The 25,441-nt window shown below is 41.1% G+C and overlaps 1 protein-coding gene across 1 annotated transcript; it reads right to left on the reverse strand.

Annotated features, from left to right (window-relative positions):
• Window positions 1-489: 489 nt before the first annotated feature.
• arhgap27 (Rho GTPase activating protein 27) lies at window positions 490-25,087 on the reverse strand. The gene is made up of 18 exons (XM_061810153.1): window positions 24,819-25,087; window positions 22,572-23,014; window positions 10,303-10,731; window positions 9,654-9,896; window positions 9,409-9,489; window positions 9,203-9,328; window positions 8,006-8,092; window positions 5,991-6,058; window positions 5,783-5,870; window positions 5,482-5,583; window positions 5,304-5,402; window positions 4,416-4,512; window positions 4,212-4,340; window positions 2,905-3,003; window positions 2,744-2,821; window positions 2,486-2,617; window positions 1,346-1,451; window positions 490-970 (listed from the first exon to the last, which is right to left on the reverse strand). The coding sequence occupies exons 2-18, from the start codon at window positions 22,965-22,967 to the stop codon at window positions 793-795; spliced, it is 2,538 nt and encodes an 845-aa protein (XP_061666137.1). The 5' UTR covers window positions 22,968-23,014; window positions 24,819-25,087; the 3' UTR covers window positions 490-792.
• Between the last annotated feature and the right edge of the window lie 354 nt (window positions 25,088-25,441).

Raw genomic sequence — 25,441 nt, forward strand, 5'->3', positions numbered from 1 at the left:
CAGTGAGGATGAACGGTTCAGAAAATGGATGGATGGATCGACGTACAATATTAAGTTCAATCAATAGTCTAGTTTGAAGTAACAGTAAAGAGCTAACATTTCAACTTCAAACCAATAAAAAAAAAAAACTCTGTGAAGGTTAACCGAGTGGTGTCGGCCATACAGTTCAAAGGTCGAATGTGTAGCGTTTTCATATTTTGTCTGCTTCCTTCCATTTTCCAAAAAATATAAAACTCAAGACTGAAATGTGTGTGACTGAATGTTTGTCCTTGTACCCCGCCTTTGACTCTGGCGACGACCAGTCCAGGGACTGCCCGACCTCTCTCCCAAAGTCAGCTGTGATGGGTTCCGGCTGACCCTTGACCCTAAAGAGATCGTCCTTTTGAAAATCGATGAATGCGTCTATATTCCTCTGCCACCGACAAGTTATTCAATTAACCCTGCACTAGATAATTGGCTAAAAGCATAATCAAAAAATATAACCAGTAGTCTTGTTCCAGTTATTTTATTATGGAATTATTGTATAACATTTTTGACAACTTTCAGCATATGAATGGTGTGTATTTCTATTTACAGCACATGCATTTTCTTTAACCTCCTCATACATCTATACATATAGTAGTTCTTTGTTGTCACGAGACAAAATAAAAATACATCGTAAATATTTTTTTAATTCCAACATTCTATACTGTTTCTTTTTCACAATGGCTTCCTGATATTAATACCTGTATACATCTCTATATTACAATCAATTCACATGATGTGTTTGGTTAAATCTTCAAATGAACTCCTTCAGCCCGACTGAAAAAGTCGCTCGTACTCGTTGAGGATGAACTCCACTAACTGGTTCTGGAAAACCATGTGCATGGCGATGTTGCCCGACTCCGTCTCGGGCCGCAGGAGCGTCGGCCCGAACACGATGGCCACGTTTTGCACCGTCATGCGGTTGTCCTCGCCGCACTGGATGACCCTGAGGAGATATGATAAAATCAATATAGTGAACCAAGTGTGATTGCCAAACTCACCTCAATTCGCTATTTGTAATGGTGGACGTTAAAGGATAGCTGCTCAATAGTTAAAATTAACAAAATATATTACTTTTTTTCTCTAAATATCAGAGAAAGGTGGCAAAAATATGTATAGTACTTCATTTGGAAAATTACGTTTTTTTCATGAAAAATAAAGCCTGTATTATATAAAATTACAACTTTTGTATTGGAAAAAATGACCTGAAAATTAAAAAATATATATATTTTTTTCCTGAAAAATAGTTTTTCATCAGATAATTTTTTTTTCTGTTTTAATATAAAAGGAAAAGTAGAAGAAGAAAAATACGGACACTGACCTCCGTAAATGTCCAAACAGGAGTTTCATGGTGTCGTGGTTCGGGGCCGGAAGAGATTTGACCAAATCATAAATACGACCCACCTTGCTGTTGTAATCAGGAATTTCTGCAACAAAAAAAGGAAAATAAATACACTCACTGAGCACATTACATCTGTGCAATCTGTGAAACACAAATCTGCTATTAAAAAGATACTGCTTAGTTTTGCTTAAGTGGTATTCATTTAAAATTATGTTTGTTATCTCACATTGATCTAGCTCAATAATCAAAATATTAATCTTAGCATTTGTGTCAGAAAAACAAAATCCCTTGAGTCAGTTTAGGAGAAAAAACGAAAAGAATTATGATGAAAAAAACACAACCGTGCAGAAGTTGTTGAAATTTAAAAAAAACCATACATTTGTTATTAATGCAATCAGTAATGTGTACAAAAATACTAAAGTTGGTCTAACCTGAAGTTAATTTAACTGAATTAAAATGAGTAAGATTTGAGTTTTTGATCAAATAAACTAGATAAATATTAATAGTCTCTTGCATCATGACACAAATAATCCAAAATCCAACATGATTTTTTAAAGCAATGGTTATGATTTTTTCAGAAAGAATGTAATCAAACAAATATAAAATATGAATTAGATGACAACTATTATTATTTTATTTTATCTTGACACAGACAATATATAAAATAGTATAAAGTTTGGTCCAATATGAATTTAATTTGACTTAATTACAATTCTTTTGATTTTTAAAATCATTATTTTATCAAATAAAATTTTACCCTGAATATAAATTACATAAATATGAATATTCTGTTGTATTCTACAATTAATCATTTGTAATAAATAGTAAACTAGTAAAGACAATTTTATCTAAAAATTAGATTACAAATATAACACAATAACACAATATCAATAAGACTAATATTACAATAAAATATGAAAGTTACTTCAAGATGAGAACAGGAAGATTTTATGCATATATTATATAAATAATTGTATATTTTATTATTATATATAATATTCCAGTATTAAAAACTGGAAAAATAAATAATAATTATTTTTTGGGAGAAACAAAATTCTATTGCGTAGAACCATTTACAGTATATTCTGTATTTTGTTTGCGTCAAAAAGTCAGTCTCACTCATGGCAGAGATGAAGTTTTCAAAGTGGCTGTAGGGAAAAAGTGGGTCCAGAAGCTCCCGGAAGAACAGCTTCAGCGCTCCAGTGAGGACGTGAGCGTCCTCCCACTGGCCGTCCTCCAGATCCAGTTCCTCTGTTGAAGAGCGCGAGAGGTGGTGAGCATTAGGTGGGAGAGAAAATCACAAATTGGATTCTTATGAATAAATCTGATTAAATTTTAAGGCCATATCGCAAAGCCCTATAACAAGGTCATCCTTACCGTGATCTGCCTTGTAGCGCAGTCTCTGGATGACAGCGAGGTTCCCGCTGACCCTGTAGAGTCCGTCGATGTCCAAACCTGGAAGTCAACACATCGAGGTCAGCTGACGAGTTGTCCTAGTCACAGGCGGGGTTAGGGCGGGGGAGCAGGGGGTGGCTTACCTTTCCTCTCCAGGGCTTTAATGCAGTTCTCCACAAAGCTGGGAACGGTGGTCCTTTCCTGTGCGCAAAGCGTGGCCAGATGGCAGCCGAACACGTTTTCTGCAGGTGGGACAGAATCCCGTAATGAGATCGAGTGCTGGAATAATGACAAGATGTTTAAAGGGGAAATCCAGTGGTTTGCATGAACAATGGATCCAATAGGTCATGTAATGTGCACCCTATTTTGACAATGTGATGTTAAATCCTCTCTCATTTAATAATTTTGAGAAGATTTTTATCGACAATTACAAATTTTCAGGGGCGCTGCCATTTTCGGGAGTCACATGACCGACGTGCGCGGATGTGACGTGTACCGTGCCGCAACAAAGGCTCGATTACATGGGACACCGTTATGCTCATCGCTGATTTCTCGGGTTTATCCTCATCTGATGAAGAAATAGCAGTTTTTTGGTTGATTGGGAAGACGGAGGAATACTTCCATAAAGGCTTTTTGTCACTCTCGCCATGAAAATCCTCTCGAGGGATTTGTTTTCGAGAAGAAGCAGGAAGTGACGTTAGTAGCAGACGCCCACTCAGGCGGTTTCTCCTGGTTTTACCCGCTGGAAGGTAGCTCGTTGTTCCTTCGTGTTAGCCAAAATGCCGGCTCGTTGTATTGCTGAATATTGTTTGAACACTCGGGACGATGGATTCATTCTTCATACTTTTCAAAAAGACCCCGTACGTGGTGAAAAATGGATTGCACAGGGTGCAAACGAGAAGAGCTTCGTGGGTTCCAAGTGACAGTAGGTGTGACACTTGACCTTTAACACACAGGAGTTTGCCAACCAATGCTCTATAACAGGGGTGTCAAACTCATTTTTCACGCGGGCCACATTGTTGTTCCAGTTTACCTCACAGGGCCGCTATGACTGTGGAACAGAAATATTTAGCCATCTCATCTTATTTACATCACCGATTTGTGAACTACTTTTGGAATCAGAAATCAAGGGTAATGTGTTTTTCAAATATTCAAATTTGGTAACACAAAAATGTGTGTCATATCTCAAGTATATCCTTCATGATATATAACAATTTGAAATTTTGGTACAGATTTTCACAAGAATCATGGAAATTGACACTCTGGATTTGGCTTCGCGGGCCACATGGAACCATGTGACGGGCCAGATCTGCCCCCCAACCGGCCTTGAGTTTGACACCCGTGCTCTATAACGTCACTCAGTCGCACCAAGGCCTAATATTCTTGAAAGAAATCTTTCCAACACGCTGCGACAACGTAGCTCTATCTGCTCGCTCACTGCAAACTGTACCTCGTATGTATCCTTTCTCCTTGACTGCCTGAAGCGAGGGCCGCTTCAAAAGGAACTTGATCAGCTTGGTGCGAACCTTCTTTGGGTCGGTCTCTCCCCCGCTAGTGTTGTTGACATTCGGCCTGGAGCCTGACAAAAGAAATATGCACGTTTTATTCAAAATGACAGCCGCGCACACATTCAACCGACCCAGATGGAGCTCACCCCTACGCCAGTCGCTGGCAATCTGTTGCTCCACAGGGCTGATCTTCTCATACAAGTCGTCGCCGTCCTCCTCCTCGGAGTGGTGGTCCTGGTACTCCTGAAGAACAAAGACCCGCGGGAGACGATTCGATGTCTGTTAGGGTTCTGTTCCACGGCAAGCATCACACATTCGCTCTTTTGTACCCAACTTAAATGAGAAGATCAATACTACAAGTGAATTAGCTCATTTTAGCTAAGCTAGCAAGGTAGAGTTAAAAACTAGAAAAAAAGTACCGGGGAACCTAGTAATAATAAATAATAATAATTAGTATTATTATTTAATAATAATTATTATTATTTCAAGAATATCAAAAACTGAATGACAATAAATAAAAATGGAAAAATACCAAAATAGGCAGCAAACACTGATTTAAAAATTAGTAGTCAAATTACAAAATAAAATATTTTAAAATCAAAATAAAAAGTATAAAACTGAAAAAAATAACAACAAATAACCCATTAAATAAATATGAAAAAAAATTAAATACAACATAGCAAATCAATATATCAAATAAGATATAGTAAACTGAGTAAAAAATGAAAAGTCACTAAAACCAAAAAAAAGAGAAAAAAAACATTGCTACTGATCAAATAACGTCATTCTCCAAGCCGCTTATCCTCACAAGGGTTGCGGGAAAGCTAGAGCGTATCCCAGCTAGCTTCGGGCGAAAGGCAGACTACACCCTGAACCAGTCGCCAGTCAGTCACAGGGCAGATATCGACACCATCACTTAGTGGGAATCGATCCCACGCTGCCCGCACCAAAGGCGGGCGTGTGTACCACTACACCATCAGTGACTACTACTGATAAAATAATGTTTAAGTAAATTAATTTCAGTGAGGACTTGCCAGTTGCCGTATGGTGTCTAGTAGTACTTTGTGCCAGTCACTGATGATGCTCTCAGTATCATACTGGATCAGAAACTCAACGCCGTTCTTGGTTTTTAACTACAAGAAAAATGAAGTCGAGGAAATAAACATTTTTCAAAATTTCACACCACCGTGACGGGAAAAGACGTCAAGGCACCTCCAAAACGTTCTTTTTGCTCGATTTGTCCTTGGAGGCCCAACTGATCATGGCTCCTCGCAGGTCCACTGACACCTCCGGGACGATCTGATTGGTCTTGCTCTTGGAACGAAAAAAAACAGTGTGAGGGTGGACACAAAACAGGCGGCGCGACATTCCTGCCACAAATGCGTCTATCAGCTCCGGGCTGAGCCTTTGTGACCTGAGTCACATGCATTTAGATCATTTTGGGGGGGGAACCGTCAAAGTCACACACAAGCTGTTCAGTGAAAGTGAAAGCAGAGAAGGAAAAGACAACTACCGAAACTCCTGCCGCTGTCGATTTTGGGTCTTTGTGGAAGGTCAGCGTGCCTCCATGCAGGACCGTCCAGGTCTGGGCCCAGTTTTTCCTGGGAGTAGAACCAGAGTGAAGGCAATTTGAAACCAAAAACAATGAAAATTGAAGAGAAAGCCTCGTAGATCTCGAATATGACACCCCAAAACCACCTCAAGGGGGAATTTGGACCCACCTAACTTTTTTACCATTTTCAGACACTTTTGTCTTGTTCAGGATTCCGGCTTTCTCCAAGTTCTGCACCTGAAATCCAACCACAGACTATTTCAGGACAAGGACGGCACAAAAACTAGTTAATGCGACGCACAAATATGTTGGACGAACAGCTGACGAAAATGAGAATGAGGAACGTCACCGTACACGTGTGGTCCGGTGTTTAAGGACAAATTTGAATTTGTGTCACAGTGCCATTATGTAAGAACAATATTGCAAAATAATGATGTAATGGAAAGCTCTTACAGCACGTTTTTGGTTGAAGACTGAATCCAGGTATTTTGTCGCAAATTCAGTTTTGAATCGGGTGCCATCAGTCACTGATGGTGTGGCGCACAGGTGTCAAACTCAAGGCCCGGGGGCCAGTTGCGGCCTGACACATGATTTTATGCAGCCCGCAATGGGAAATCTACACCTAAATGTCAAATTGTTTTCATCATAAATGATAATGTTGAAATATTCCAAGCATTTTTTTTTTTTGCCAAACATGAACAATGGTTGAAAAAAAAAAAACATTACGATTGGTTTCTCATTCCAAAATTAGTTCAGAAATTTCTTATGTAAATATGATGAGGCGATTTTTATGGTTTCAAACACAACAGCCCCATGAAGGAAACCGAAACTCCACAGTGGCCCGTGACAAAAATTTGTTTTACACCCCTGGTGTAGTGGTACACTCGCCTGACTGGTGCGGGCAGCATGGGTTCAGTTCCTACTCAGTGACGTTGTAAGTGTGAACGATTGTCTGTGTCTATGTGTGCCCTGCGACTGACTGGTGACCAGTTCAGAGTCTGGTCCACCTTTCACCTGAAGTCAGCTGGCTCCGGCGTCCCGTGACCCTAACCAGGATAAGCGGTGTTGAAAATGGATGAATTGGGTGCCGCCTCCGAAGTTCAATGATGGTGAATTGTTATCAATAAGCTGAGCAGTTATTTATCGACAACATGTCCACCGAGTTTGGAGGTAACTTGATTTTTTAAAAAAAAAGGAAAAATTTGTATAATTAGGAATTCGATCAGAGGTGGGCAATTTGTGGTCAAGGGCTACATTTCCTTTTTTAAAAAGAACAGTTGGGGTAGGTCATTCATGTTAAAAAAATAAATAAAGTTGCTAGACATTCAGTTTGGAGATTATTTAAAATCGTGGGAACAAACAAATTTGCTGGCGTTGGACAAATTTTGACCGATTTGAAAACCTGCCGAGTAAAGAACCAGTGTGGACAACTTCAAGTGATTTCGGGCTGATTTGTGAGCGTGAGGGAGATGAAACAAGAGGAGCAAATAAACATGAACGAGAGTTAAACATGCAAGCAAACAAACAAACCAACAAACAAAAACAAGGCAGGGCTGGGCGACATGGCCGTTAAAAAAAATCTCTGAAGCTGCCCTCAGCAAAATATTTGCAGCATGGATGCAGAAACCTCAATTCAAAAGTTTTAAACATTGATAAATGACTACTTTTGCAACATTTAGCCCGACTGCCTTCCACCAGGACCCTTTCTTGTCATAAATAAAACTGTGACCATTATTCCATTGATGCTGTTTGTTTCATTGCATGAAATAAAATCACAAGTCACTTTTGAGTTGCTAGAGTGGGTTAAAAAAAAAGTCATAAAATCGACAACCAAATCACTTTGTTCACAACACTGACTACGTTTGTAAACTACATAATCTCTGTTAGCTGCCATGGTGTCGGTATAAGTAGTTAAGTGAATGTAATCTATAAATTTGATGAAACGCCCAGCCCTACAAAAAACTCCTCTATGGCATTAGCATTAGCACATCCAACAACCGCCGTTGATCCATGCCGTTTTCAGTGGCTCTTATACTAACAACCCACGTTATACCGAAGCCACCTGGAGGTCAGGTAGTAGGGGTTTCTCCAGAGTGGAAACCCTGGAGCCTTCACAGAGCACAGAACACAAGGTTGAAAACTATTCCCGCTTTCCTTGAAGGAGAGTTGCCTCGCGTCACTCACGTTGGGGTGCCCCTCGGGGGAATTTCCCGTGCTGGAGGTGTCACTGCTGTAGTCTGACGTGGTCCGCCGGTGGGTCGGGACGAAACCCTGCAGATAGGCCATTGAGAGAAAAGTGTTGAAATGAACGTACACACACATTAGGCTCCCTGAAACAGCAACAATTTGAAAAAAGAACATTTTAAATATAATACAGTGAAGACTAAGTATTTGAACACCCTGCCACGACCCATCTTCAATACTCTGAGGGAAAGAGGTTGTTCCACAAAATCTCACAATACCTGGCCACGGTCATCCTCTCCTTATTACAGTGCAGTTGTCCTGTCCCAATGTGCAGAAAAAACACCCCCAAAGCATGATGGTACCACCCACCTTGTTTCACAGTAGGGATGTTGTTCTTGCGATGGAACTCATCATTTGTCTTCCGCCAAACACGGTTAGCGGAATTATGACCAAAACGTTCCATTTTGGTCTCACCTGACCACAAAACCTTCTCCCATGACTCCTCTGTATCATGCAAATGGTCATTGGCAAACTTAAGATGGGCCTTGACATGTGCTGGTTTAAGCGGGGGAACCTTCCGTGCCATGCATGATTTCAAACCATGACGTCTTTGTGTATTACCAATAGACACCTTGGAAACGGTGGTCCCAACTCTTTTAATGTCATTGACCAAGTCCTGTCGTGTAGTCCTGGGCTGATTCCTCACCTTTCTAAGGATCATTGAGACCCCACGAGCTGATATCTTGCGTGGGGCTGCACTCCGATTGCGGTTGACCGTCATGTTTAGCTTCTTCCATTATCTAATGATTGCTCCAACAGTGGACCTTTTTTCACCAAGCTGCTTGGCAATTTCTCCGTAGCCCTTTCCAGCCGTGTGGAGTTGTAGAATTTTGTCTCTGGTGTCTTTCGACAGCTCTTTGGTCTTGGTCTTACTGATTGTATGGGGTGAAAATCATACACCGTGATTTCTGGATTTTTCTTTTTAGATTATCTCTCTCAGTGGACATGCACCTACGATGAAAATCTCAAGAGTCCTCCATGATTTCTAAGTGGGAGAACTTCCAATATAGCAGGATGTTCAAATTCATATTATCTTCACTGTAGGTATGAAACATATGGCACGCACTTTTTATATAAAAATAAAATCAATATATTATAATCAATGATCATGTTCTGGAGGTGTGCGAGTGCTCCTACTGCATCGTCTTGGACTGAGAAGACCTGGGTTGGTCCCACGCTGTGTCTCCAGCTTGGGATGAAAGACATCCCATCTGGTTCCGCTTCGTTCTCTTCCTGGGACAGCAGCGGCAATGCAGGGACCGCCTGCAGCGGGACGAGAAAGCGTGGTGGGCAACTGTGGGAAATCATTAAAGCAGGCGGCGGCCTTGAAGGGTTGCAGTTACCTCAGGCAGGTTCCACTGGGACTTGGAGCCGTCTCTCAGGTAGTAGTAAGTCTGGCCAAGGTCGTCCATGGACTTAACCCACTGTCAGAGAACACAACCAAGTGTTTACACAGTGAAGCACCAATTTTCGGCAGGGGTCAGGGTTTCCTCTACAAATACTGCAGCAGGTGAACATTATACAGTCGAATGATGGAAAAATCTGTCATAAAAGGGGAAAAACTGTATACATTAGCAGTCCAAACTACCTCCTCTAGCGAGTGCTCGTTGGTGAACACCCAGGTGCCATCGGGCTCCACACTGAGACTCCAGCCGGAGGGCGTGCTGCGATCCAGGCTGGCCCGGGGGATTACGGCCCGGCTCACGTGGGAGAGGTCGTATTCCCTGGGGGACGTGGGCGACCCCATGGCAGGGGACTCCTCGTCAGGATCAGGTCCATCGGCCCCTCCAGCATAGTCTTCAGAGTGGTAGTCTTCCTCGGGTAGCTGAGGCTAGGAATGTAACAGGAATGGTGGTAACAATGGAACCTTAACCTTAATACCAACCCCAAATCCTACTCTTCATCCTAGACTAAACCTAATTCTAACCTGCGACAAATTATGTGCTGCCGGTTTAATCTCGTTTTATCGGTTTGTTGGGAAATGAAGCAAAATCCATAACTGATTGTGTGTCACTGCTGAGATTCCTTTTTTCCCTCCAGAAAGTTAGTGAAAACAAGGACAAAAGTCACAAAAATAACTCGAGACATTGTACACTACTGCAATATGCTTTCCTGATGGGAATGAGTGGTATCGCTCAAGGGGTTAAATCCATTAAAAAGGAGGCTGCTTTAGCCGTCTCCCCCCGAGTGAAGCTAAAACAGGAAACAGGAAGTAGAGCAGCCAGCCAGGTCCTCACCGAGTCGTCCTGGTGAAAGCGGTGCACGCTCATGGGCTCCATCAGGGGGGGGTACGGGCTGAGCGGCTCCGGCGGCTCCCAGGACGTCTCCCCAGACATGGCGTTATAGAAGTAGGGGCACCCGCTATGCTCATCCACTAACTGCTCCCAGTCCGACGTCCACGCCGGGCGGGAAGCGGTGGATAAGAAGTTTGTGGGACACCGGGAGGGTACGGGGGAAAGCGGTTTAAGGTCAGCTGACGACCTGGGGAGGGGCTTTTCCCAGGTGGTGTGCCCTGTGGCCGGGTGGTAGTAGTAGTCCTGACCGCTCTCTGGGTCAAGGTGCACCTCCCATCCGTCAGCGTCCTGGTGGGGCGGCGATACGGCGGGATCCTGGTGGAGCTGAGCTACGTTGACGTAGATGGGCGCTCGCACACTCTCATCCTTCACCTGTGAAAAAGATTGTTCCAGAAAAAAACGCTCATTTCACATCGCTTAATCTTGTTCACAGAAAGTCTGCGGGCTCTTGCCTACTCATTGACCCAAGATTGTGACTTCAGAATATAAACTTTAAAAAATTACATTGATCTTAAAATCAAAACTTTGTTAGATAGCACTACGCTGCCACCAAGTGGCTTGGGGGATGAAACATGAGAGTCTACATCACAGGTGTCAAACTCAAGGCCCGGGGGTCAGATTCGGGCCCGTCACATGATTTTATGTGGCCCGCGTAGCCAAATCTACAGTGTCAGTTCGCATTATTCTTGTAAAAATCTGCACCAAAATTTCAAACTGTTATGTATCATAAATGATAAAGTTGAGATATTACAAGAATTTTGGTGTTACCAGTTGAAAACCACATTACCCTTGATTTCTAGTTCATAAATTGATTTTGTAAATATGATGAGACAGTTAAATATTTTTATTGTTTCATAACGGCCCACTGAGGGAAACCGGAACTACAATGTGGCCCGTGGGAAAAAAAATGAGTTTGACACCCCGGTTCTAGATTATTCTGTCTTTCTTTGTAACCAACTACGGACTTACATTCTGTGTGGGTCGAATTTGAGCAGCGTTGACAAATAACTGCAAAAACAAACATTACCATACGGGCCATTCTTCAAACAGCAAATTTGAAAAATTACACAAAAATGTTATTCTTTTATAAAGGTGATGCACCATTTGTGTACACTGTGTCTGCTAAAACTGATTTTAGATTTTCCAGGTTGGGTTAAATCTAAGAAAATGGTGGTAACGAGGAAACTTAAAACTGCAAAACTGGAGAGTGGTACCAGTGTTCAAGGGGGAGCGTGAACCACGTTTGCACAGGTTCCCAACGAAACAAGCACCTGTTGCCCTATGAAAGCTCATGGGGAAATCTCCTACTAAGAAAAGAATATAAAGTACACTTTCCTTTTTTGCCTGAAACATTACAGATTACTCATCTATTTATGAAAGTCAGAGAAGATAACACATTTTGAAAAGCTTGGGAGTCCATAAATGGATAGAGAAGTTGTATGAGGATACTCTTGACCTGGATTGAAAAGGACCTGGAACATACTTGGAAAATGTAAATAACACCGTCAATACAACGAGCTCTTAATTGATTAGAAGAAATTAATTTAAGTTTACATTTTTAGCATCCCCACAAATGTGCGCTGCTTACAGCAACATGGCAACAAACAGAGAGGCGCTCGTTAATCAAAGTTTTTGCCTTTGTATCTGTCCGGTTCCCTTTTTTGTAATTATTTTCATTGTTAACCGGGGGGGTCGAAAAAAAACAAACCAACCAAATAAAAAAGTAAGTGAGATGTCTGGTACGGTCATGCCTTCTGTCTATGTAGTCTCTGAGAGGCTCTTCCTGTTGCACTGTGTCAAGTTCTACAATAATAATCAAAATGAAATCAGAGGCATTAGATAGATCCAGAGAGAGATGACTTTTCAAAAGATAATTTTAATAATATTCTACTGTCAGGTCACACCGTTTTAACATCCATCCATCCATTTTCTTCGCCGCTTATCCTCACGAGGGTCGCGGGGAGTGCTGGAGCCTATCCCTGTTGTCAACGGACAGGACAGGAGCTGGGTACACCCTGAACTGGTCGCCAGCCAATTGCAGGCCACATAGAGACAAACAGCCGCACTCACAATCACACCTAGGGGAAATTTAGTGTCTCCAATTAATGTTGCATGTTTTTGGAATGTGGGAGGAAACCGGAGTTCCCGGAGAAAACGCACGGAGGCACGGGAAGAACATGCAAACTCCACACAGGGGGGGCCTTGGTCAAACCCGGGTCCTCAGAACTGTGAGGCCAACGCTTTACCAGCTTATCCACCGTGCCGCCTTCTATAATAATAATTAAAATTGAATTAGAGGCATTAGATAGATCCAGAGAGAGATGACTTTTCAAAAGATAATTTTAATAATATTCTACTTTCGGGTCACACCGTTTCAACATATGAGACAAAATTTCTTTTTTTAAACGGCACACTCTACCTTTAATTATCCCCCGGGCCCAATAATAAAGTACTATAGTTTGTATACATTGCTAGATATTGAGTGAATGTCATTGTTATTTGTTGAATGTCCTTTTTTTTAGAAATGGAAAAAAACAATCAGCTCTCAAAAGTCGAGTCATCTCACAGGAAGTAGCCTGCAGCAGAATCAAACCGCAAACGATTTCAACGTTGAGGTATTTCAATTCAATTTTGTCAACACAACACACATCCAATATGAAATGAACAAACACAGAATTGCCCCCCCCCCCTCAATTTCAGCAGTGACAACAAGCAACTGCATACAAGGACATGTACCATTTATCAGTATATTTAGAAACTGTGAAACTACATTTCCATTCTCATTGTTCCTCTCACATTGGCAACAATGGGCTAAAAATAAATCCATATGGAAATCTATATCATAATAAAGAAACCTATTGTACTCTAATACTAGCCGTACTACTCTTTCTTCTATGTATTTTCTACGAGTCCAGATGCTTTGTGGCACCAAACTGCGTCTCACAAGTCAAATTTAGTACTACAACAGACCTCTGGTTAAATGGACGAGGCTTACGCTATCCTTGTGTGTGGTCAGTGGTGCATTCAGGCGGCGCAGGAAATTAAAAAAAACAACTGCGGCGGGTGGTTCACTACTGCGTGACAGAATGCTCGAAGTAAGCCAAACTTCCAAAGTCCAGCAGGTAGTTGTCAGGGCGGCCGCAAGTACTCAGAGCATCCTTTGTATCGGACGGAAGTGTCATTTTTATGTTGCGGTGTGGCCTCGGGTCTTGGCGCAATCGGCTGTGTTGTCAAAATGTCAAAATGGCAACCGAGGCGGCTCGAAAGGATATCATCATGCTTTTCCTTTCTCACAAATTAAAACAGTTCCCAGTTGTTTCAATAACATGCTCTTGTCAAAATATTCCAAGAATCAAGAATTCTAGATATACTGTATATTTTACTGTATATTTCTTGCCATTATGAAACTGGCCCGTGGGAGTGGATGTGAAATTCGTAAAGACTCACTCACCCATGCATTTCATGAAATGGGCAAAAAAGTAAACATTGACTTGGTTGAGTCATTTCAAAGCACTCCAGAGTCTCACCTATTTGTACGGAAACATGAAAATGTACATTTTAATGCTAATATGTCCCCATATAAGTATTTTGAGAGCCCATGCCGTGTTCAAGGGTCAGATGTTTTTCCCCAAAAACAAACTTCTGCATTGAACTTTCTCTTTCCTTTTATCTGAGGCGACCGAAAACAAAACAGCATATCGGGCAGCTTCTGCTGATGCTAAATGTGGCTTTTGTACACATGTTGCACGTCAACAACAGTCAACAATTGTCACACACGGCATTTAAGAGCATCTAAGATTTGCACGTTTGAACTAACACGAATTAGTCACCATCTTCTGCTACAATGAGTCAAACTAGGAAATATGTATCAACAAAAAAAAAAAGTCACATCATTTACCGCGCCTGTCAAACGAGCAAAAATAAACCGCTAAACTAAAAAAGCTCACGACTCCTACCTGAAGCGACGCCAGTGACTGGGGCAAATCCCGCCTGGCCCGGTGACCCTGCCACACCGCCGAGTACAGGTCTACCATGTTTCGTCTACAGCGGCTCCCCCATTGGAGATGAAAGCGAAGGGCCCAAAATTATTTTACGAAAAACCGTTGGGGCAGGGGAGCCAAGTGCATCAGTAACAGACAGAAAGGAGAACTGCGCACAATGCAGCAGGAAGGGTTGGAGTGAGTGTGAGTGTGTCTGTGGGTGGGGGTGTGTGTGTGTGTCTGCCTGTCTGAAAAGATGGAGGGTAGAGGGTGACTGTCTGTGAACAAGCAAAGAAACAGAAAGCAGAGCATTTGTAGATTGTTTGGACTGATAAATGGCAGAAAAAAAATAGTCACTTAAACAAAACACACACATCTGCCTCACGTGTAGCTAAAAAGAAAAAAAAAAAAAAAAAAAGATTTGCCAAAATATCAGATAAAGTCAACAACTACTACTACTATAATAACAAACATGATCAATATAGGAGTGAGGAAAATTAATCATTACACCATCGGTGACGTCGAATCAATAAAATTTGGAATAAATTATTTTGTCATATGATTTTTAAAAAATGTGTATCTGCATATATGGTAACTGGTAGGCTCGTAGGGAAATGGAATAAACCAATTACTTCTATCGACCTTCGCTTTGACGTGATTTTGACGTAGTGTCACTTAAAGCCGACATCACAGATTTACGATCCAATTTTAATTATTTGAACAAAAAGCGTATCAGTACAAAAAGAAAGTTTGATTGGTTTTTTTTTTGAGGATATACGGTAGTCTTTTCTGAAATTAACGGCTTTTTTACAAAAATTAAGTGGGGATTGTGGGGCAGCTGGTAAAGCGTTGGCCTCACAGTTCCCGGTCCCGCCTGTGTGGAGTTTGCATGTTCTCCGCTTGCCTCCTTGGGTTTTCCCCAGGCACTCCGGTTTCCTCCCACCCCCCAAAAACATGCAACATTAATTGGACACTCTAAATTGTCCCTAGGTGTGTTATAAGTGCGACTGTTTGTCTCCAAGTGCCCTGCGATTGGCTCGCAACCAGTTCAGGGTGTCCCCCGGCTCCTGCCCGTTGACAGCTGGGATAGGCTCCAGCACTCCCTGCGACCCTGGTGAGGATAAGCGGTGAAGAAAATGGAAGGATGGATAGAATTTATATTTAATGCCTCATTTTTTTTCCCTCTCTCTACAGTATCACACCGTGGTTAATAACTTAATACATTTGGATGACTGGGGCGTTGAAATGTTATTTTAAAGGCTGGGTAATTTTGCTTTATTCTAATTGTAATAAACGGTAATTAACCTCTCTTTGCACTTGCGTGAAAGAGAGCAAAGTAAATTCAAATGAGTATTAGCTTGATTATATATTTTAACTTCTCTTTATACCTTCATAACATGTTATCATGTGACGTGAAACATCTGTTGAGTAGTTAAATTTTTTTTAATATAATTTTATTTTCGCCACACTTTTATATACAAAGAAAGAAATGAAGAAAAAAAAAGAGAAAAAAGGGAGACAAAAAAATACAATTTACATTATTTAACATAAATAATACCTTTATAAATGATAGGTTTCTCTGATCTCCAACACAATTAATTTACATTCATTAGCATAAATAATACCTTTATAAATGACAGAATAGAATCCAATTATCTGATGTAGTAGGTCATCCTCAACCAAGATCATACCCGTAAGTGAGCAAAGAAATTAACCTTAAAGGGAAAAACATTAACAATAATCATAGTAGTCAAAAAAGAGAAGAAAAATTATACCACACATAACACAACATATTATGTGACTTGAACATCTGTTGAGTACTTTAAGGTTTTTCAACAGAGCAAATGAATCCACTGACTGTATTTTTTTTTTTTTTCAGCCGCAAAAAATTGGATTTTGTGTCGACGAGCTTCCTGCATGTTGATTCGATGGGAATTTTATGCAGCGGCAAGGAGCCTGATTGCTTCACCACTTTAGCAGGCATGCAGTTGCACAATGGGACGCCCATTTGGGGCCCAAATCACGCCACAGAGCGTACACAGTCGAGCTATTATTGAGTCCTCCTGGCCTGCGCCCCCCCCCCCACAACCGCCACCACCTTCTCTCCACTTATAACACATTCCTCATGACCCAAAATCCATCAGAACACCAGAGATGATCCGTGTGAATGAAACACTCACACACCCCTCCCTGAGTGTGCATGTCAAACCAGGCCATGAAAAGTTTTGAGAAAGTCAAAAGAGAGTGGCACAAAAGGGAAAAAAAAACGAGCCTCCTGTGATAAATTGGGACTTCCTGCACTGAATTGGTGCTACTTCCTGACCACAAGGCCTCCATGATAACTGCAAATCCCACTGACACAGAAAACAAATGCCTTCTTTTCGCCCTTGAGTTCCATAATATGGAGCTTGCGTTTCATTAAAAACCTGTTCAACAATTACTTTGTTTCCAGGAGTGAAAAAAAAAACCCAATGATTTCACAAATGATCAATCTTTAACGTTAAATCAACCTCATGAGACATCCACGAACTAAACGTATCCTATGTCAGGCATGAAAAAAATAAAAACACTTCAGAAGAGCTGAAACACACATATTGCAATATTTCTTAGGCCTACTGATGACATTATAAACAAAGGTGTGGCCGGAGTGGATCAGTGGCATATACAGTAGATCTTAAAACAATTAGCACTTAATTGGGCTACATACCAGTAAAACTACCCTAGCTTGTTAGCAAAAGTGTTAATACCAACATATTAAATTAGACAGAAGGCTAAAAAAAAAATTAAAGAGACATGATATGTATTTTTGCACAATTTTAAAAACATTTTCAAGTGTCTTAAGATGTTTGTGGCATGCTTTTATCTTAATACTCAATCCATCCATCCTTCCATTTTCTTTGCCCCTTATCCTCACAAGGGTTGCGGGGAGCCTATCCCAGTTGTCAACGGGCAGGAGGCAGGGTACACCCTGAACTGGTTGCCAGCCAATCGCAGGGCACATTAAGACAAACAGCCGCACTCACAATCACACCTACGGGCAATTTAGAGTGTCCAATTAATGTTGCATGTTTTTGGGATGTGTGAGGAAACCGGAGTGCCCGGGGAAAACATGCAAACTCCACAAAGGCGGGGCCGGGATTGAACCCAGGTCCTCAGTACTGTGAAGCCAACACTTTACCAGCTGATCCACTGTGATGTCCTTAAAACTCTAACGCAGGGGTGTCAAACTCGTTTTTGTCGCTGGCCACATTGTACTTGCTGTTTCCCTCAAAGGGCTGTTATGGCTGTGAAACGATAAAAATCTTGAACCGCCTCATCATATTTACAAATGAAATTTATGGACTAGTTTTGGAATCAGAAATCAAGGGTAAGAGTTTTTTTTCCAACTATTGTTGTTTGGTAACACAAAAATGCTTGTAATATCTCAACGTTATCATTCATTCACGATATGACAATTTGAAATTCTGGTACAGATTTGAACAAAAAAAAAAAAAATCAGGGAAGTTGATACACATGATTTGTCGCCGCGTGCCACATAAAATTACGCGGTGGGCCGGATCTGGCCCCCGGGCCTTGAGTTTGAAATCAGTGCTCTAAGGATTAAAAAAAAAAAAAATCATACACATTTTACAGCATATTTCTTGCCATGATAAAAATGTCTCGTCATATGGGTGGATCGATCTCGTGCAGTGTGACTGTTTCCGTCCCGCCCGATGGCGGCCATCTTCTCTTCAGATGTTTACTAATTGTTCGAATTTTCCTACTCCAATTGCTAGGCAGATCGTGATTGGCTCTGCTGCTCTGCAACAGCAGGAAAAGGACAGGGAGAGTCGACAGGAGGACGACGGACGAGACAAACGCACCAACCAAATTACGATCCGGCTGGTAGGTTGACGTCACATCGTCGACAAGATGAAACGAGCTCCAACGCGATGGAGAGAGTGGGTGTGAGTGAGTGAGTGAGTGAGAGGGAGCGAGACAAACAGAACGAGGGAGTGAAAGAGGAGGTGTGACGGGACGGGACGCTGACACGACCAGTTGGAGCAGTTTGTCGGCATGTGATGTTTCAACCATTAGTGCAGCTGTTTCACAAAGGACACTCCATTAGGTACAAGACCAGCACCATTTTGATTGGCAGACATTATGTGATGCGGACTATTTTTAATTTCTTGTCCCACTCGCGTACATCACTGTTCAAGGTAGTCAAAATATTAGGAACAACCCCTTGGTACGATGCAGGGCCGCTTTACAACCACGTTATTAAACGTGAGATTCGTCGGAAAGATTTCTAGGAAAAAATGAAAATGAAGGTTTTCCGGAGAAAGCCTGCATTAGATGTGCAGAAGATGTGCCAATATTGTGTGACGTGTGAGCCGTCAATCATGTTGTGAAAGATAAATATATTTCTCTTAACAGATAACATGAAAGTAAGTTCTTCGTCTTGGAAAAAAAATAACATTTATGCAAATGCGATGCTTCATAAATTAAGATTTCCAATCGTCATAACCCTTCCAACCCTCTCTTGGTCTTTTCCCATGTTGAGTCATTAATATTTCCGGTTCGGAAACTTTTACTGCATTACAGTACCACTTTTGGAACACAAATATCAGATACTGTACATGTTTAAGTGTCTCTGGCATATTGAGCGCAATTTAAAAGCATGTTTTTCTTTAGAGATCATTTGAAAATACAGAACTAAAAAAAAAAAAAGTTTGCTCTCGGGGCTTTTGGGTGAAATTTCAGGGTGAACATGAAATGTAAAATAAACTTTAAAGGTGAAGTTAACTTGGCCTTCTTAAAATTTTTGAATGTACATGTCTAACTTTTCGATGTTTCAGTACTTTGTGTGCAACGTCAGTCACTGCGATTTGACGGGCGCGTATGCGCCCGCGCGCCATCGCACTCACAAATCTGCACAGCCAAGCACGAAAAATCTCCCGCGTAAAATTTGTTACGAGTAGAACTACATAGTCTTGACATTCATTTCCACGTTTATTTCATAAACATTGGTAACAAAACAACCCTGAACAATCCGTATCAGTCAGTCAGCTAAGTGAACTGAGCATGTCCGGAGGTTATGCCAAAAGCGCATGTTCTGAGCGCATTTACGTCGAAAGTCATCAACATCACGAGCCATGTCAGAAGGAAATTCCGTTACACTGAAAACATGTCTGGGATATAACACAGGTAATGCTTCACTATCTAACTATAATAAGTATGAGATTGTGATTTACTTTGACTTGATGCAAATTCTAACGTTAGACTCGTCTGTCCGTATATCTAAATGCAAACGGTCTATATTTGGTTTTGAAATTAAATGTTCATTGACCTCTTTAAGAATGTCTGTCGCAGTTTGTGCAGTGTCAATAAATTATGATTATGCTATTAGGTAACAACTACATACTCGGGCATAACAACTCAGTGAGTTATTTTAAGGTCTTGAGATTCCATTCCTAATCACACCCGCAACTTTATATCTGCGGGCATGACTGACCACACCCGTAAATTGTTCAAATGTGAGTGACTGCGACAAAGAAGAGGTGCAAAATTCACAACGGTGCCTTTCTGTGACTCTTCCAGTATCTCTGACTCTCTGTATCTTTGTTTCAAACTTCTGCCACTTCCCCCTGAGAACATCATTTAAAGCCTTTCAACAGCGAGTTACTCTTAGGTGCCTTCGACATGTCAAAATGTGAACAGCGTGAAGCGTATTGAAATATCAATTGTAGTTGACCCAGGAAATGTATTCGCCATTAATGGATCAAATACCGTCAAAGGCCATCAAACACAAAATTTAACATAAGTTTGTAAAACCTACAAAAAAAAAAACTCGTTGCCAGACAATCGCAGGCCACCCATAAACAACCATTTGCACACAAATTCACATCTAATCTCAATTTTTCTCCAATCAATGCATGTTTTTGGGATGTGGGAGGAAACCGTAGTGCCCACAGAAAACCCACACAGGCACAGTGAGAACATCCAAACTCCACGCAGGTTAGGCCAGGATTTGAACACCGGTCCTCATAAATGTGAGACAGACGCTCTAACAAGTCACCACTCTGAAAACAAATAAATTTTGTCGTAATATCAATACAAATACACAATTAATTGACGGGGGAGGAGGGGATCATTCCAACATCTGTTCTCAATATTATCGAGACATATCAACTGCTTTGGCGAGCCACATAACATTTTTTTTTGGCGGGCTAGATCTGGCCCCCAGGGCCTTGAGGTTGACACCTGTCCCCAAGAAAGTGAGTTTGGACTTTGTGAACTGCCACTCGCTCGCGCAAACACGCCCTCTCCCCTTTCCCTTCGGCTCTCCCCTGCCGTCACCATGGAGACGGCGCTCCATTGTAGGCAAGGGAATACGCTTGGCAAGTTGACAACTCGGGTCTCATTCATACGCAATACGGAGACACGCAAAAGTCAATCTGTGAGTTTGAAAACGCGGGATGTGCAGAGACGGACACAAAGGAACTGACAAATAAATCACCTGCCCGCCTTGACGTCACTTTTTTTTCCCCGGCAACAGGTGCGTATCCTGCTGTTCAAACAGGTGACATCCAGCAACCAGACTGTTCAATATGACAGCAGCATATTCCCGGGAGCAGGAGCGCGAACGAGAGGAGGACCCGCGTTCACTTTCAGGGAAGCTGAAGTTTAGTTTGGGTGTGGTGAGTGCCAAGTTTAACTCCTTCCTGCCATCCAGTCAGACTGGACCTGTTTGTCACCTGTCACCAGGCAGACAGCTGTCACCCGAGAGCTCCCGTGACGGACTACGTTCGAAAAGACGAAAGCGGAGGAAAGTATCCTGGAAGTAGCTTCCCGACGCGAAGTGAACCCAGACGCTGGATGGGGTAGGGGGGGGTCAAATCAGCTGGCGCTTATAACTGAGAGGCTCCTCCTCCTCCCCATTCACATGCTGATGAGCTGGCTGCACAAACATCTCAATCCAACTCTCAACACACAATTCCATTGCGTTCAAATGGGATCATATAAAACTCTGCAACACGTTTCAAAAGGGCACATACTGTCAACTCCAAAAGTATTGGAACGCCAAGGTCAATTTATTTGCTTTTGTTATACTGAAGACATTTGGGTTTCCGATCAAAAAATTAATGTTCAGAATTCTAGCTTTCATTTCATTTTATTCACACCTAGACAACTCAGGATAAAGCACATTTTGAAACCGCCAACGATGCAAGTGAGCAAAAGTATTGGTACACGAAGTGACGTGTATTTAAGTGGCTTGGTGATAAAAAGCTGATCCACGAACGATAATGCATTTAAATCTCTTTCCCCAAGTGTCTGTAGGGTAGGGGTGTCAAACTCATTTCTATCGCAGGCCACATTGTCGTCGTACAGTTTCTATCAAAGGGCCATTATGACTGAAACCATAAAAATCTTCAATTGACCCATCATATCTACACATGAAATTTATCAACTAGTTATGGAATCAAAAATAAAGGATAATAGGGTTTTCAACTATTGTTGATGTTTGGTAACACAAAAATGTCATCATTTACGATACGACAATTTGACATCTTGTCCAGATTTGAACAAAAATTATGGAAGTTGATACACATGATTTGTCTTTGCGTTCCACATAAAATCATGTGGCGGGCCACATCTGGCCCCCGGGCCTTGAGTTTGACACCTGTGCCGTAGGGGGATACGGCGTAAAATCCACTGCAAAGATATTTCCGTAATTAATCTCTAATTTAGTTTGAGTTTAAGTTATAAGATGTGAAAGAAAATGAAAAAGCAGTCAAACATTGTTTACTAACATTCAAATGTATCGGTTCGTTGTTGTGCCACATATCTGCATAGAACTAGAATACAAATACGAGTACACGACATTTGAGGAGAGTTAAACCAGGAAGTATTTGCTGAGCAACGCTGCCACCTACCTTCTCTTAAGTTGTCATACATGTGTAAAAAAAATTTAGAAGTACACCACAAGTACTATTACAACTATTTACAGTTGACCAAGCACTGCCACGACTAGGTAAAAACCATGAGTAACTGAGGCCGCCTCCCTCTTCCTCTTCTTTAACTCTCTACTCAGGGATGAGAATGACCAATTTGGAAAAACACTGAAAATGTCTGCCTTCGACAAATTTTTTTTTATGAAACACACTGTTAAATGGTGACCTATGGTAACTTCTAACAGAATACAGGGCAATCATAACATTTTTGAAAACTTAAGAAATAACTCATTTTTACCTTGTGCGTTGCAATGACATCACAGGAGGGCAACCGATCCGCCTCGTCTGTTCCACCGGTCAATTGCACTTCTCCATACAGTCCGTCTCCTCCACCGCGCAGGCTTCTTTCGGGTTCCACCTGAGCTTTGGCGCCACAGATGCCAAACGTGGAGAACCGGCGAGAATCTCCGAGAGCCTCACGAGCCGCTGTCATTGTGGCTTTTGCGTCGATGTGCCGCTCATGCCGGGCGGGGATGACCAAGGGCCTGGTGTTGTCGTGCTTGGTGGAGACGTGCCACCAGTGTTTATTAGTCCTGGAGACCAGGAAGTAGGTTTCGTCGGGCTTGGTGGACACGAGGTGGCCGTCGCGGGTTTCGTATTCACACTCGTGCTGGACTGCCGACATCAGCTCCATGTTTCAGTGACAAGCGTTGTCATAGAAACGGCATCAACACTATGGAGCTGAGATAAAAAAGGAAAATCAAAAGGTGAAGTTATGTTAAGGGAATAAACTGATGTCGTCATTATGAATAGACCAATTATTGGTGCCAATACTTAGCATTTTGACACAAATCAGCAACAAATGATAAGAGATCAGTGAAATTGGGTAAACTTCAGATAACAATTTATTTATTTACATTCTCAGCTAACTTTCTAAGAGATGCTACTGTTGATGTAAACTCCCTGCACTTATTGTCTTTGAACTAAAACGCAGATAATTGAGAAATTTAATTTTGATGTTGTAAAACTTTTTGTACTGTAGTAAACTCTAAAGAGATATCTATTTGTGTTATTTATTTATAAGATTTCATTGAACTTTCAAAGACATGGGCTGTCTTTTGACGAAAACCATTTTTCTTTTTAACATGTTGCAAATCTGAAAACCTGTTTAATAAAGATAAGCATTCTAACAATGTTTATGTTGAGTTTATAGAAGTTATTTATAGAAGAAGTTAAGGTTACAGAAGAAACAGTAATTACCCGTTCAAAAATCCCACAAAATCGTCTGACACGTTGGCTGGATGAAAGAAAATCCATCAAGTTTTCCAATTTGACGCGGCTTAATAAACCGCAAATGCAGTTAGAAAGTACAATAGTGGCGAGATAACGCCTCGACCAAATTAGCGTCAAAGCTCAAAACTTAAAAGACATTGCTGACGACAAAATACATAACTGATTTCCTGTTACTTTTTTTCCATATTTGGTAGCGGAAATGAAGCAGGTACTCCTCACATGTAACAGTCAAAACTTAAATGAATATTATAAGATATGAGTAAAATTTTGAGTGATTTTTTTTTTTACGAATACTAAACTTCCATTATTGATTACTGTTGTGTATAATATTCTGGTTTAATAAACGTCGTTGTGGATTAAGCACGCTTCTAATTTTTTACTTTTCTGTTTACTTCTTTGACTTTTTCTTTTAACTTTTATTACTTCAATTGTCGCTGGCTCCAAATGCGTCTTTATTAAGTGACAAAAATATGGCCAAATGTAAACCTCCCTCATATGAAGAGTAGCTACGCCAGGAGAAGTAGCAGCTGAACTAAAAAAATAAAAACTCATCGACGTGCCTATGTGACGGCCATGTTGCAAAGGTCGATGTTCCCATCACGGAAGACGCATGGTCATAAAAAGTAAGTAATTCTCAATCGATTGTAACGAGCTTTACTTTTTTGCCATGACGTATTTTATAAAAAAAAAAACGACTTGTCTTATCTACGTATTCAGATTTGACTGTCCATCTCGGTCTCCCATAATGCATTGCACGAACTTAGAATAAAGCCAAATAATCATCAATGTTAATATGGTAGCTACTTTTTTTTTTTTAATCACCAATAATGGCCTTGTTTTTAACTGTCTCGAGTGCTTATCGTGCACAAACACGCATTAAAAAAACATCTATGTTGGCTTGGCGATTTAGCATTTGTACCGGGAGTCTATGCCAAACTGAGCGGTTCTGACGTAATTAAGAAACACCTGTGCGGTGTCGTTTTCGAAAGATTTCTATTTGAAAGATATTTATTGAAATTGGAAAAAAATAGTGCTATTAATTGCAAACACAAAACTTGCATTGGTCACATTGGTACTCTTAAAGTTGTGCGTTCAATGTAGCCTAACTCGGATACTAATTTACTAACAAACGACAAAGACACAAATAACAAAGTTGAAAGTTAGAGACAACCAAAGGTCTACTTGCCCGGTGTATAATTTCTTCATATTTCACGATGAGGAAATCATAAAATGTGAATAATAATGAGTGCACCTGCTCGTAATCGCGTCCCACGATGGTCGCTCATGTTCACATCGTGAAATGTGAAAACTAATAGGATACCTTTTTCACTATGGAGGCTTGAAAAAGTGCTCCATTGAGCAGTATACTCCTTAATATCAAATTAAATTTGGACTATCCGAGAACTCCATTTTGTTTAAGCGTCAACCAATTAGACTCGTGTTGTTCCTCACGAAAATCTTTTAGTGAAAGGCAAACTATTCGATAAAGAGAAACACGACTGTACAAGCAGAGGAAGCGAGGGGGAGTAAATGTACAGCCTTAATTTTCACACTAAAAGGTGTTCGTACAATAGTTTTTCTTACAATGGTTCACGTTTGGGGTTGAATTGTGTCAAGAAATGTAAAAAAAAAATTGTGGCGAAACTGCAAGTAAACCAACATAATTTTTACATCATATGCATGCGCCATACACACCAAAGTGACGCGCTGGTTCAATAATAGTCGCGCTTAATTGTTAAGTATTAAATATCGTTTTACTGCAGTACGCTTTTCGCCAAGCAGTTGTAGTGCTAATGTAACAAAAATATAACCAGCCATCACAGTGGCCATGTTAAACAGACTCTGAAGAGACGTGTGTACCGCGTCTCTTTGGTG

Source organism: Syngnathoides biaculeatus, chromosome 22, assembly GCF_019802595.1.
Source record: "Syngnathoides biaculeatus isolate LvHL_M chromosome 22, ASM1980259v1, whole genome shotgun sequence".
NCBI classification, from domain to species: Eukaryota; Metazoa; Chordata; class Actinopteri; order Syngnathiformes; family Syngnathidae; genus Syngnathoides; species Syngnathoides biaculeatus.

Excerpts from the sequence above, each read along its gene's own strand:
- arhgap27 (XM_061810153.1), bottom strand. The coding sequence starts at position 22,967 with ATGGAGCTGATGTCGGCAGTCCAGCACGAGTGTGAATACGAAACCCGC. Across the intron at positions 9,897-10,302 it reads GCTTTCACCAGGACGACTCG|CCTCAGCTACCCGAGGAAGA; the intron begins GTGAGGACCTGG and ends TTACATTCCTAG. Across the intron at positions 2,618-2,743 it reads GCGCTACAAGGCAGATCACG|AGGAACTGGATCTGGAGGAC; the intron begins GTAAGGATGACC and ends GCTCTTCAACAG.